The 12,005-nt window shown below is 44.4% G+C and overlaps 1 protein-coding gene across 4 annotated transcripts in view; it reads left to right on the top strand.

Annotated features, from left to right (window-relative positions):
- The window catches only part of MTHFD1L (methylenetetrahydrofolate dehydrogenase (NADP+ dependent) 1 like), a 159,947-nt gene that overhangs the window by 85,259 nt on the left and 62,683 nt on the right, over positions 1-12,005 (top strand). For all 4 annotated transcript variants that reach the window (XM_036316575.1, XM_036316574.1, XM_036316572.1 and 1 more), the window contains one exon: positions 10,194-10,333. In XM_036316575.1, coding sequence (XP_036172468.1) covers positions 10,194-10,333 — 140 coding nt within the window. The remainder of the gene's footprint in view (positions 1-10,193; positions 10,334-12,005) is intronic.

The following is a 12,005-nucleotide window of genomic DNA, read 5'->3' as shown; positions in this document are numbered from 1 at the left end:
GCTGTGAGGCTGCGGTAGGCATAGGGGTGGGTCTCGGCCCATCTTCTGCGCCCTGCCTGGCCCCTCCCGCCGAGGCCCCTGGTCACCTGTCTGCTGGCTGCCCCACTCCCACCGCCACCGCTCTCGCACACTGACGGCGCCAGCCCAGCTTGCACCCGCTGATGGTGCGGAGTGATTAGGGCCGGCGCCAGCAGTGGGTGCGAGCCATGGCTGCTGCCTCGATCGCCCCTCAGGAGCAGGGGGAGGTGGAGAAGCCCTGAAGGGCGATTGGGACTGGCAGCCAACGCTTGCACCTGCTAACGGCACCAAGCGATCAGGGCCAGCACCGGCAGCAGATGTGAGCTCTGGGCAGAACCACGGCACACAGGAGCAAATAATTTTCAGCAACCACCAGAGGCTCGCCCCGATGACAGCGACCAGTGCCCCGCCTTGGTCTGGCGCCCCCACTCACCTGTTCCACCTTCCCGCGGTGGCCAGTGCCTGCCATGTTCCGCACTCTGCCTCCTGCTGCCGACGCCCGCCATGTTCCACATGTGCCCCCTGGTGGTCAGCACACATCATAGTGACTGGTTGTTCGGTTGTTCAGTTCCGCCGTTTGGTCTATTGGCATATTAGCTTTTTATTATATAGGATTTTTCACATGGCCATACCTGACTGCAGGAGAAGTTAAGACATTTTCTGATTCTACTAGGTCTCCTTCAAATAGAAAAGCAAATTGCTAATCCACCATCAGCATGACATAGTCTGGTGGGTTTTCCAGACACAAACTTGAGTTAATGTCAAGTGATCCATGTCACTGTCTCTATTTCCTTTTGACATTATCTGCCAGGTGGCCAGGCAAGGATTAGGAGAGAAGACCTAAAATATTATTTTTAAAATGTTAAATGTTCTGGGGCTATGCTCCACATTGGGTGAATTGAAAGGATCAGGATACAAGAGTGTCTAGACTAGAGCATGCCACGCATTCTGTTGAAGATAAAAGCGTGGAGGTAGAGATGCTGTCTTTGTGGGAACAGCCCATGACTCCTTCAGGAATCCATCTCAAAACTTCAGGCCACATGGACATCATGGTTCTTGTTTTTGTTTTTTGGTGTGGGTTTTTTTGGTTGATTTCCGAGAGGAAGGGAGAGGGGGAGAGAGATAGCAACATCCATGATGAGAGAGAATCATTGATCGGCTGCCTCCTGCACGCCCCAACCTGGAGATCGAGCCCGCAACCTGGGCATGTGCCCTGACCAGGAATCGAACCATGATCTCCTGGTTCATAGGTGAACACTCAACCACTGAGCCACGTCAGCCGGGCTGGGCATCATGTTTTAATGCTTACCTTTTGCCAGTATGAAGAACATAATAATAAAATATTTGTATGTATTTAGCATATATGATACAAATACTCATATTTTTATCCGCTGCTTTACCCAAGTTGCACCCCTTCTAGATTAAGGCCAGACCGGGGAAGTGCCAAGAGGAGGGGAGAGAAAGATGGCAAATTGAGGGTTTGTTCTTTGTTCAAAGAAAACGAGAATGACATCAAACTTTGGTTTCAGCGCCTTCTGGGCTAAGGATGGGGTAGAGGTGAGGATGTGAGAATTACTCCTGTCTCCGTGTTGCCTTTTCCTTATGAAATGTTTAACGGGACATCTCCAGGGCATCACTCCTCTGTCAACTAGAGAGAGCTAGCCAGGGACACAGATTGCACTGGAAATGGTGAAAAGGGCCTGATTTGTTTTCTTCTCATCATATTTCCCAGTAATGTGTCTGGGGTCCTTGGAGCATATCCTCACGAATTAGGAGGAACTGCACATTGATTTGGTGACACACAAATGGGTCTCTACCTTCAATTCGAAAATCCCTGCTTTGCCTGCTGTATTTAGTCAATATATCGTAGAATCTGCCTACTTTCGTGTTTAAAAGTTTTCCTTTAGTCTGTCCTAATTTCTTCTATAATCAAAGTTGCCATACTAGGAATGTTGGTATTTTTCATTTGTTTTCAGACTCATAACCAGACTTTCACTTGCTATGTTTTTTACATTTCCAGAAACAGCTATTATAGACTCTTTGATATTTTTCTTTTCCTGGGAACCTTTCAGATAATATATTTGCATATGACGTTTACACTTTCTTCGTGCCTGGTTTTATTTTCATAAACTATTCAATAAAAAAAAAAAAAAGCAACGTTCTATTTCATCTTGTTTCAAGTTAAGGCGTGTTCGTAGCAGAGCTTTTCAGAATTTCTTTGTTTCGCGGTGTCTCTGAGTGTCCAGTTCTCAGGGGCTACACGAGAACAGCTCTGCCCCGTGCAGTCATCCACAATTCCAGGCCTCGAGCCAGAACGATGGGATGACCATGTGTTTTCTCAAAACGGAAGGGTTAAAGCCCGGGCCATGGCAATCCCATTGGACAGATGCTCGTGAGCCCTACACAAAGATGGGAACTATTTGGATCAAGGATTCGGGAATTTAATTCGGTTGGATTTCTTAAGGGAGGTAAAAATAACATGTATAATTCAATTTTCATGTAAACATTTTTTTCCAAAATTAAATTTCGCCTTGGCCAAAATTATTTTACAAAACAAGATGATTAATGATGGTTCCAAATAATGTGAACCAGTGTCTGTAACTAATTAACTCTGTGGAGGAAGAAAATTCTGGGTCCTGACACCAAAACACATCTATATGGCATTGCTGGCATTTTCAAGGGTTTTATTACTGCCAAGAACATATGGTTCCAGTGGAGCCGTGTCCTTTTTATACTCTGCTTATCTTTTCTTTCTCTTTGCGCAAACAAATCCCCAAAAACTTTCTCATGTGTCCTCTATGACTACCAAACTTCCCCCAGTAGCTACAAACATCGCCATCCACAAAAAAATAAGAGGACGGACACATGCTACTGTTAATATTGGGGTTGTTTTTTACTGGTTTCTTCTTTATGTCTTCCAATATGTGCCCACTTGATCTGTGTACTCTAAGACATTTAATAAATTTGACCCTAAGACATTTAATAAAATCAGAGATCATAGATTAAGTAGACAAATCCAAAACAGCAAGGGGGATTTAATTTTTTAAAAAAATTTTATAGACTTACGATGAATTGGAGCCTCAAAATTAATGTTCTAAATCAATTTCACTGTGTGTTTTTTCCAGCTGGAGTAATAAGGCTTAGTTTCCCTTGTAATTATTTTAATGATTCATCCTGGTTTACTTAGTCTCCTGCCAGTAAATGGAAAAAAAAATAATTAAACTCCTCAAAGGCTGGCCCACCTTGAGCTCAAGTTCAGAATTCCTGTGCTTCTGTGACTTTGAAGTCCACTTTCCCTGAGCTTATCTGCAGACAGCTGCTGCTGGATAGACGTGTTTACACGGGGCCGACAAGGGGCAGTATGAAGAATCTAGTTTCCATTTCCTTCAGCATTGTTCAGTTAGCGCCCACAGTGCTCTGCATGCAGTCCAGTCCCGCATAGACGTTGCTTCTTCCCGGATGAAAGTTTCTTTTTACTTCTGATTTGTCGTGAGAAATTAAAGCGTTGACCGAATGAAAACTGGTCTTATTCCTCCCTCTATTTACAAGAAATCCTTTTGAGGATTAAGTTAGCCAAATCTGCCCAGAGCAGATGTATTTCTTATCTCCACCCATTTGAAGCCAAGCTGATTGTGAGGACCAGCTCTTCTGTGAGATCTCTCACAGTCTGTAAATTCAAGTTCGTGTCCAAAAGTAATGGGAAACGCAATGTGTTTTATATTTGCTATGCATGTGTGCTCTGTGTATCCTGGGAAGAAAAATTATTACTGCTACAGCATGGCTATGAAACCTGAAAGTTCTAATCTGAGTACACGTGGAGTAGAGGGCCCCTCGGTGACCTAGCAAGCTGGAAATTCAATTTGCAATTGAATGGTGACAATATTCAGGTAGGTCCAGTGGCCAGAAACTCCCGGAAAAATTATCTTGGTGCATCAGTTTAACTTGCAGAGTCCAAAGAGCATTGTCCCCAGTGCAAAAGCAAAAGTGAGAATTTCAGATCGAAAGTATGCTCCCTTCTCCTCCACTGTGTGCTCACAGTGGTAACAGGACCCTGCAGCTTGGAAGAGAAAGCCAGCCAGGGAGCTGGCATTGTCACTCCCAGCCAGCGATGGGAGGGCGGCCGCCTGGCTGCAGGGGCGGGGAAGCCCCGTCTAGGGGCTGTGTACTCTAAGACATTTAATAATGGGGCTGGCTCACCCCATTGTTAGGTGCTGACGTCACTCCTGGCCCCCAGGTGCCCAATTGGTTCTCAGGAGCCCAGGCTGCAGAGCAAGGGTTCTCCACCTTCAACCTGTTTCTGCTGGTGCTGGGGCACTGCTCTTTGGTGCTTCATCTCCCAGAGGTCTTTCTTCTTCCCCACTTTACTCTGCTGCTGCTCAGGAAGGAGCACGGTGCGTCGTCCCTAAATGCATTGCTCCCAGAGGGAAAACACCTTTCTGGCTTCAGTCAAAAAGAGAAAGAAAGAGGGTGTCTCATACTGGAGAAGACTCCAGATTCCCTACTTTTTGTCATCACAGCAGTCAGAAAATAAGTGTGGCCACACCGGTCAGAGTGCAGGGAAAGAATTTAGAGCTACCGCTTATATATCAAAATATTGAAGCCCAAGGTATGAAGGTTTTCATTGGCAGCAAAACTTACCAAGCAGTTGATCTGAGAAATGCCACACGATGCGTTGATATACTGGGAAGGCAGTGGGCGGGGCCTGGCATAGCCTGCACTTGGATGGGCCTTGCTGGCAGTCCAGCTCTGTCCCCTTAGAGCTGTGGGCTTACTGAAGTGTCTAGTCCTGAGCTTCGCATGCTGTGGCAGAGGACGAAGGTGCCTCCCAGTGTTGGAGGGGGAATGAGATGGGAGATCTCGTACATGCCTGGCCCAGCCAGCGTTGTGGTTTGTGATTCCATAGAAATGGGTTCGGTAAATGCACTAAAATAAAACAGTGACACTGTTCAGGAGTAAATGTGAAACAGAATTCAGATTTACCAACATAATCGTAAGTAAACACCAATTTTAAAACACCAAGGGGGATTCAAGCAAGAAAAAGTGCAAAAGGAAAGGTTAGAACAGCCGTGGGCAAACTACGGCCCACGGACCAGAGAATAAAACTATTGAAATAAAAGACCGTACCTTTTTATGTAATGATGTTTACTTTGAATTTATATTAGTTCACACAAACACTCCATCCATGCTTTTGTTCCGGCCCTCCGGTCCAGTTTAAGAACCCATTGTGGCCCTCGAGTCAAAAAGTTTGCCCTCCCCTGGGTTAGAAGGATGTTCCTTTTTCATTAGGTAATTAATCTTTCTCATCTTTGTCATGTTAAAAACGTACTGTTTCCTCACTAAAAACATGAGTACATAGATGATTGCTTAAATGCCAAGCAAAATAATAGAAGTTCAGTAAATTGGTGAATGAGAAGAAAGGAAGTTTTTCCTCTAAATTCTGGGATGCATGTGTTTCATCAGAAGTGCTTTTGAGTAGCGCCAAGTGCACAGGGGCTGTAACACAGAGAGTAGAGCTGTGGGCCCTGGGACACCCTGATGGGCGCTTCTCTCAAGGTGTGAACGTGCCCGACACATAAGCACACAGAGGAAGTTACTTCCCTCATGGCTGAGAATTTTATGAACCCATAATCTGTAGGGCCTGCCTGTATGAGGTGATGATGTTAATGCTTTTTTAAAAAATTAGCAGATCGTTGAAAACGGATGTGAGTCCTAATTGCCATGGAAAGCTTCTATGTGTACTGCAAGTGAGGAACTTGATAAAATAACTCGGTATAAAAATCACCCCTCTGCCTCATCGAAGAGTTTCATTGACATCATATGTGCCTCCCAGTCGCGTGTGGTTGTGTGTTGTTGTTTCTGTTCAGTGTGTGCAATAGGATTCAGGGTGCCCCTGGGATCAGCATGGAAGCCCGCTGCCTGGCTGGCCAGTCGTGCTTTTTGCTCTCCGGCAGAACCCCGAGCTGTTTCCTGTGCACTTACGAACAGTGCTCGTCCACAGTGTCATCCCTCCCCATCCAGACCCACTGACACTTCCTTTCTGAGCAGATTATGAGTTTTGAAGTTTGAATCAAGCCATGCTACTATCTAATAGCTTCTGTGCTTACACAGTAAATCAGTGTTTCCCGTTCTCGTTCATGTTGTCAGTTGACTAGCGGTAGCCTCCGCCCCTTCCCCCTGCATAACAGAGATTGCCAAGACAAATAACTGTTGGGGCATGGGCAAACATTTCCTTGCAAGCCTTTCTAAAGGTCTACATTACATGCTTTCCAGGAATGCTAAGTCATAGTTGGTGTACTTGCTTCAGGACTCAAGAGCAAGTTCATAATTAAAGTCAACATTAAATAATTCTTCAGCCTGTATCTCTTTTTAAAAGTATTGAGAGCGGCGACTACGGTAAGGAAATGCCTGCTTGTTTCAGGTCCCTAGGAAAACTTGCAGGTTTTCTATGTTGACAATTCCTAGGAAGTGCCTAGGAAACAGAACCTGCCAGTAAGAGTGGCTTGTCCCTTCTCACATCAAGACCCCCTGAGGTTCTAAGACACAGATACAGAGCCCTCCACAGTGTCACTTCCAAGCTAATACTTGTCGATGACGCCTTATTAAGTGTTCCTGACTTTCGTAATTACCGATGGCACATCCGCTTACCTTTTCCACGCTCTCTGTTGTCCTTAGCAGCAGCCTGATTATTTGAAAGCAAATAGTGTGATGATTACAGAATTGCACAGCAGTTTTCAAAGTGTAAGAATTGGCACTTACTTCTGTTCTCACATTATTTGCCTCCACATTTCCTTTGCATGTGGAAGCCACAGTTCCTGGATCTTTAATACTGCATCCTGTTTTCTTCCCTGAGTTTCTCTCTCTCTCTTTTTAAAAAATATATTTGTATTGATTTCAAAGAGGAAGGGAAAGAGGGGAGTGGGATAGAAACATCAATGGTGAGAGAATCATTGATTGGCTGCCTCCTGCACGCGCCCCCCCCCCCCCAAAGTGGGGACCAACCCAGGCATGTGCAGCCAGGCTGAAGTTCTCTTTGTTACTCCTTCCTCCACCCCCAATTTGTCTCTTAAAATATGAACCTTAACTAGCTAGCTAGCTAGCTAGACATTTCAAATGGCCATTCTTTACCAAATATGACATTTATACCTTTTATTAAAACTTTTGTTTTTATGAGAAAAAAAGAGATGTCTGCTAGGGAAGTATCAGAACACTTTTACTTCTGTGTTAAATGTCTATCTACCTGTCTTGCCCTAGCTGGTTTGCTCAGTGGATAGAGTGTCTGCCTGAGGACCAAAGGGTCCTGGGTTCGATTCCGGTCAAGGCCCCATACCTTGGTTGCAGGCTCCTCCCCGGCCCGTCGATCTCTCACATTGATGTTTCTCTCTGTCTTTTCCTCTCTCTTCTACTTTCCCTAGAAATCAGTGGAAACATATCCTCAGGTGAGGATTATTGGCAGGTTCTGTTTCTATCTATCTATCTCCATTGAGTGATAGCCTTTACTTTAGATCATTATTGGCTCCGAGTCCCACTCCGATGTTTCTTCATATCTTCGTTAATTCATTTATTTATACGTGCCAGGTGCAGTGTTGGGGACTGGAGATACAAAGATTAATAAGTTATGGTTCCTGCCCTCCAACCAATGTCTAATTAGAATGCTGCAGCTAGAAGGGATTCTGGATCCTGCCTGTCTGTCTGTCTGTTGGTCTGTGGTCCATCTTTGATACTGACCAGCAGGACAATCAATAGTAATCTAGCACTGATGGCCTTGCCATCTATCTTTTCCTCTAATGGGAGCCCACTCTATACTGACCTTTGATAGAGTGAACCCTCTTGTGGGTCCACTGCCCACCACCATGCTGGTTTTCCCAGAGGCACCCTGGTGTGGGGATCGCTACTGTCAACTCTTCTAATGACATCACTAGAATTGCCCCAAATACCGTATAAAAATATCTCCTGCTACTTCTTTAAATTGTTCTACTACATTGCTTGTTCAGAGAAAACGTAATAAAGGAAAAAGTGACTTGTAGCTCTATTCACTCCAAATTGAATATTTTTAAGGGAATATTTTTCAGTTTGTCAAAAGCATATCAAGAGTCATAAAATTTTTTTACGTACTCTGGCCCTGTACTCTCACCCCTGGGAATTGATTCCAAGAATGTAATTTGAAAGAGGTTAAAGCTCATACGCACAGATATTTTGCAGCATTATTTATGTTGGAAACAACCCAAACGTCCAATAACAAGGGAACAATTTGTAAATCTTGGTACATCCAACGTAACAAAATTATAAGCTGCCACTTACGGTCATAAATTTTGAAAGTATGTAATACAGCAAGAAAACTCTGATAACTTTATTTTTTTTAAATTTATCTTTATTGTAGAAAGTATTACAGATGTCCCCTTTGTTTATTTGTGGGGGTTTTCCCCCATTGACCCCCTCCATCTCATACCCCCGCCTCCCAAGCCTTCACCACTCTATTGTCTGTGTCTAAGGGCTACGCATATACGTTCCTCGTCCCTCGGTGAATCACTCCCCTCCCAGCCACCCCTAGCCCTGCCTTTCCTCTGAAATATGTCAGTCTGGAAAACTCTGATCATTTTAAAGCGAAGGAGCAGAATTATGAAATTATACCTGCTGTATAAAAATTATGTGGCCATATGAAATACTAAAAGGAAACCATAAAGAAGTACATCATCTGGTTGATGTGTTTATCTTGGTAAAGTTTTTTTTACCACCGGTTCATGTCTCTGCTAAAAATGATGGCCTTGGTGGTACTGTCATTATATAGAGTATTTTTCATAAACTTTCGTTTCCGTTACATTCATAATATTGCTTTCCTGGAGCACCGTGCTTCTCAGATTTCAGCGGGCATTCATCTCACCCGGGGATCTGATTCTCATTCGGTGGGTCTGCAGGGGGCCGGAGAGTCTGCATTTCTCACAAAGCCCCTGTGCTGCTGGGCCTAGAGCTTCCCTTTGTGGAGGAGGACTTGGCTGCTGACCCGATGACAACAGTGTCGTCTTGGGAGGCGACAGTAGACATGCTCTCCGCTACCTCCATGCTTGCCGCAGCGACCGTTCTAGCAGTTTGAGAGCAGGGAGGGGATGGCTAATGATGAGTGTTGTCGGGAAGGAAAAATGTCTCCTTTAGCCTTCTAAGGTCTTCTGGCTGGTTTAAGAATTGATATGAGACAGTTTAATAGGAGAAAATCAAGTTTAATTTCATACGTATGGAAGCGCCGTAAGGCAATCAGGTACCTGGCGCTCATAGGCCATTCTAAATTAAAGAGGAGAAGTGGAAGTCTGGGGCTTAGAAGAGGAAGAATTCACCTGGGGGTGGAAAAGCAAGTGTTTGCGGGGCCATGCAGAGACTCTGGGGACAGAGAGGACTCTGGTCCCCAACGCTTTGAAGTCCCCCTTCCACACCCAGCTCATACTCTTCGTAGATGTCTCCAATGATGATGCTCCTCCTGGTTGGGCATCGACCTATGAACCAGGAGGTCACGGTTTGATTCCCGGTCAGGGCACATGCCTGGGTTGTGGGCTCCATCCCCAGTAAAGGGCATGCAGAGGCGGTCAGTCAGTGATTCTCTCTCATCATTGGTGTTTCTATCTCCCTCTCCCTTCCTCTCTGATATCAATTTAAAAAATTTAAATATTCTGTACTGTATCAAGCTTGATACTCAGCCTCCTTAAGCCGCTCAACTAACTTGAATTTTTTCAGTCAACAGAAATGCCGGGTGGCACTGAAATATGATTGATTCTGTGTATGATATAAAGAGTGAGAAAGGATCTGCTATGGTAATTACGCTAGCGGTGGACTTTGATACAATTTGGAACCTGATTAAAAAGTTGAAAATCCCATCTGTGTTAAGGAAAGCCCTGCTCAGAGTTACTACCCTGGGAAGAAAAATCTAGGTCTTGGCAAAGAAGCGTTAAGGCACAGTGGTGTGAAGCAGAGAGAGCCAACTTGTAGGGAATGTGAGGAAGTGGGACATTTTCTGACAGGTGGGCGCAGCAGTCTACCTTTGCATATGAACACGAGGCAGTGCCGGGCAGTAACCTGGAGGCGGTGGGAATTTCGGCCGTCCTTTGAATTGGGGCCACACCAATGGCTGCCAAACCCTATCCTGTTGTTTTCAGACGATAATAGCAAGTTTCCAACTTGATTCTCCACAGTAACCGAGGCCGGCTTTGGTGCTGACATTGGCATGGAGAAGTTCTTCAACATCAAGTGTCGAGCGTCTGGTCTGGTGCCCAACGTCGTGGTGCTGGTGGCAACAGTGCGCGCTCTGAAGATGCACGGAGGCGGGCCCAGTGTAAGTCGCGTCCTCCCTGCCCAGGGAGACCTGTTGTAACATGAAGATAAAGCAGAATTTAGCCCTTGAAAAACTCTAACCTGCTTATAACGCCAGATTTCTAGAATGTCTCCTTTTTCACAAATCACCATGATAGGGCACTGAGAGGTTAGTAAGTTGTAGGAAACAGTAGCACCCGCAAGGTTATTGCTAAGCAGTGTTTCGGAAAGGAGCAGAGCGTAACCACTTTTTAGTCCTAAGATTCATATCTGAAGCTCATGTCAGCATTTTGTAACCCCACGGTGATGGGAGGCTCTGGCTCCCGAACGGAGCCCATACAGATGGACCGGTGGCTCCTGTGGGTGAGTCTGGTCCATGTTTGTACAGACAGTTTTTTGTGGGTTTTTTTGGTTCACTGATTTAATCTAGAACTCTGTTCCTTCTGTTTCTGTTTATTATCAGTTCACTTTGTAACTCTCTCATTTCTAAGAGAGCTTTGCTTGGAAAACAGAAATTCTGTTTCCACATTTTTAAAGACTTTTGATATTATATACAATTTTGTATTATATACAAAATTTACACACATCTGAAAGGAATATTTTTTCCATTTCCACAGACAAGGTATAAGTGTTTTTTCTTTTCTAGGTATTTTCAAAGGGAGAATATGAAATCTTATATTGATTAATCATTTTTGAAATAAAATAACTTGGAGTAGCTTTATCATTTATAGTGTTGATCTGTTAGACCAGCCGTGGGCAAACTATGGCCCGTGGGCCGGATCCGGCTCGTTTGAAATGAATAAAACTAAAAAAAAAAAAAGACCGTACCCTTTTATGTAATGATGTTTACTTTGAATTTATATTAGTTCACACAAACACTCCATCCATGCTTTTGTTCCGGCCCTCCGTTCCAGTTTAAGAACCCATTGTGGCCCTCGAGTCAAAAAGTTTGCCCATCCCTGTGTTAGACACACTGCCAACTCTTATTTCTTAGGTATACTGTGTACACAAGTGATTATTACATAGCAAAACTAATGCTGTACACTGTTTAGTCGTCCTCGCTGTTTTTGTCCTAGGAGAGGCCAACATTATTTTATACCAGTTTTCAGATGAGAAAGTGGAGGTTTGAAGGGCTTAGGGAACGTTGGCAGTGTCAGGGGCCAGCAGAGAGCCAAATCGGAAGCCTGGGGCTTGGATCCAAACATCCACCGTGCAGAGCTGTATGCTAACAAAGGATAAACATTTTCTGAACCCCAACCCCACTCTAAGCATTTCATTTTAGCCTAAAGCATCATCATTATTTCAAATGGAAGGTTTGACATAACACATATTATAAGGTCGTAAACCCTAAAGAATTCTGATTTTGCTCAAAACACCGTTTGTAGCTACCATCACTCCTTGTCTTTAGACTTTAAATCTATATACCAACTTCCATTTTCAACATCAAGTGAACTGTTTTTGCCAATATAAGATGCATTTGAAATTCCCCCTCCCTGTTTTGCACCCTGAAAATCATAGAATCAAAAGGGCGGTAATGCTGGAAAGGGTTGGAGACTGTCTTGCCTGGTTCAGTCATTGTAAAGGTGAAATTGCCGAGGCACAGAGGACTCAGTGGCCTGCTTAGTATCACATCTGTTTAGGGGACTAATCAGACGTAAAAACCAAGGTCTCTCTGCTCCTGGTCCAGTGCTTTT

The sequence above is a fragment of the Myotis myotis genome, unplaced genomic scaffold, assembly GCF_014108235.1.
Source record: "Myotis myotis isolate mMyoMyo1 unplaced genomic scaffold, mMyoMyo1.p scaffold_m19_p_7, whole genome shotgun sequence".
NCBI lineage: Eukaryota > Metazoa > Chordata > Mammalia > Chiroptera > Vespertilionidae > Myotis > Myotis myotis.
This window is presented reverse-complemented; position numbering and strand designations above follow the sequence as displayed.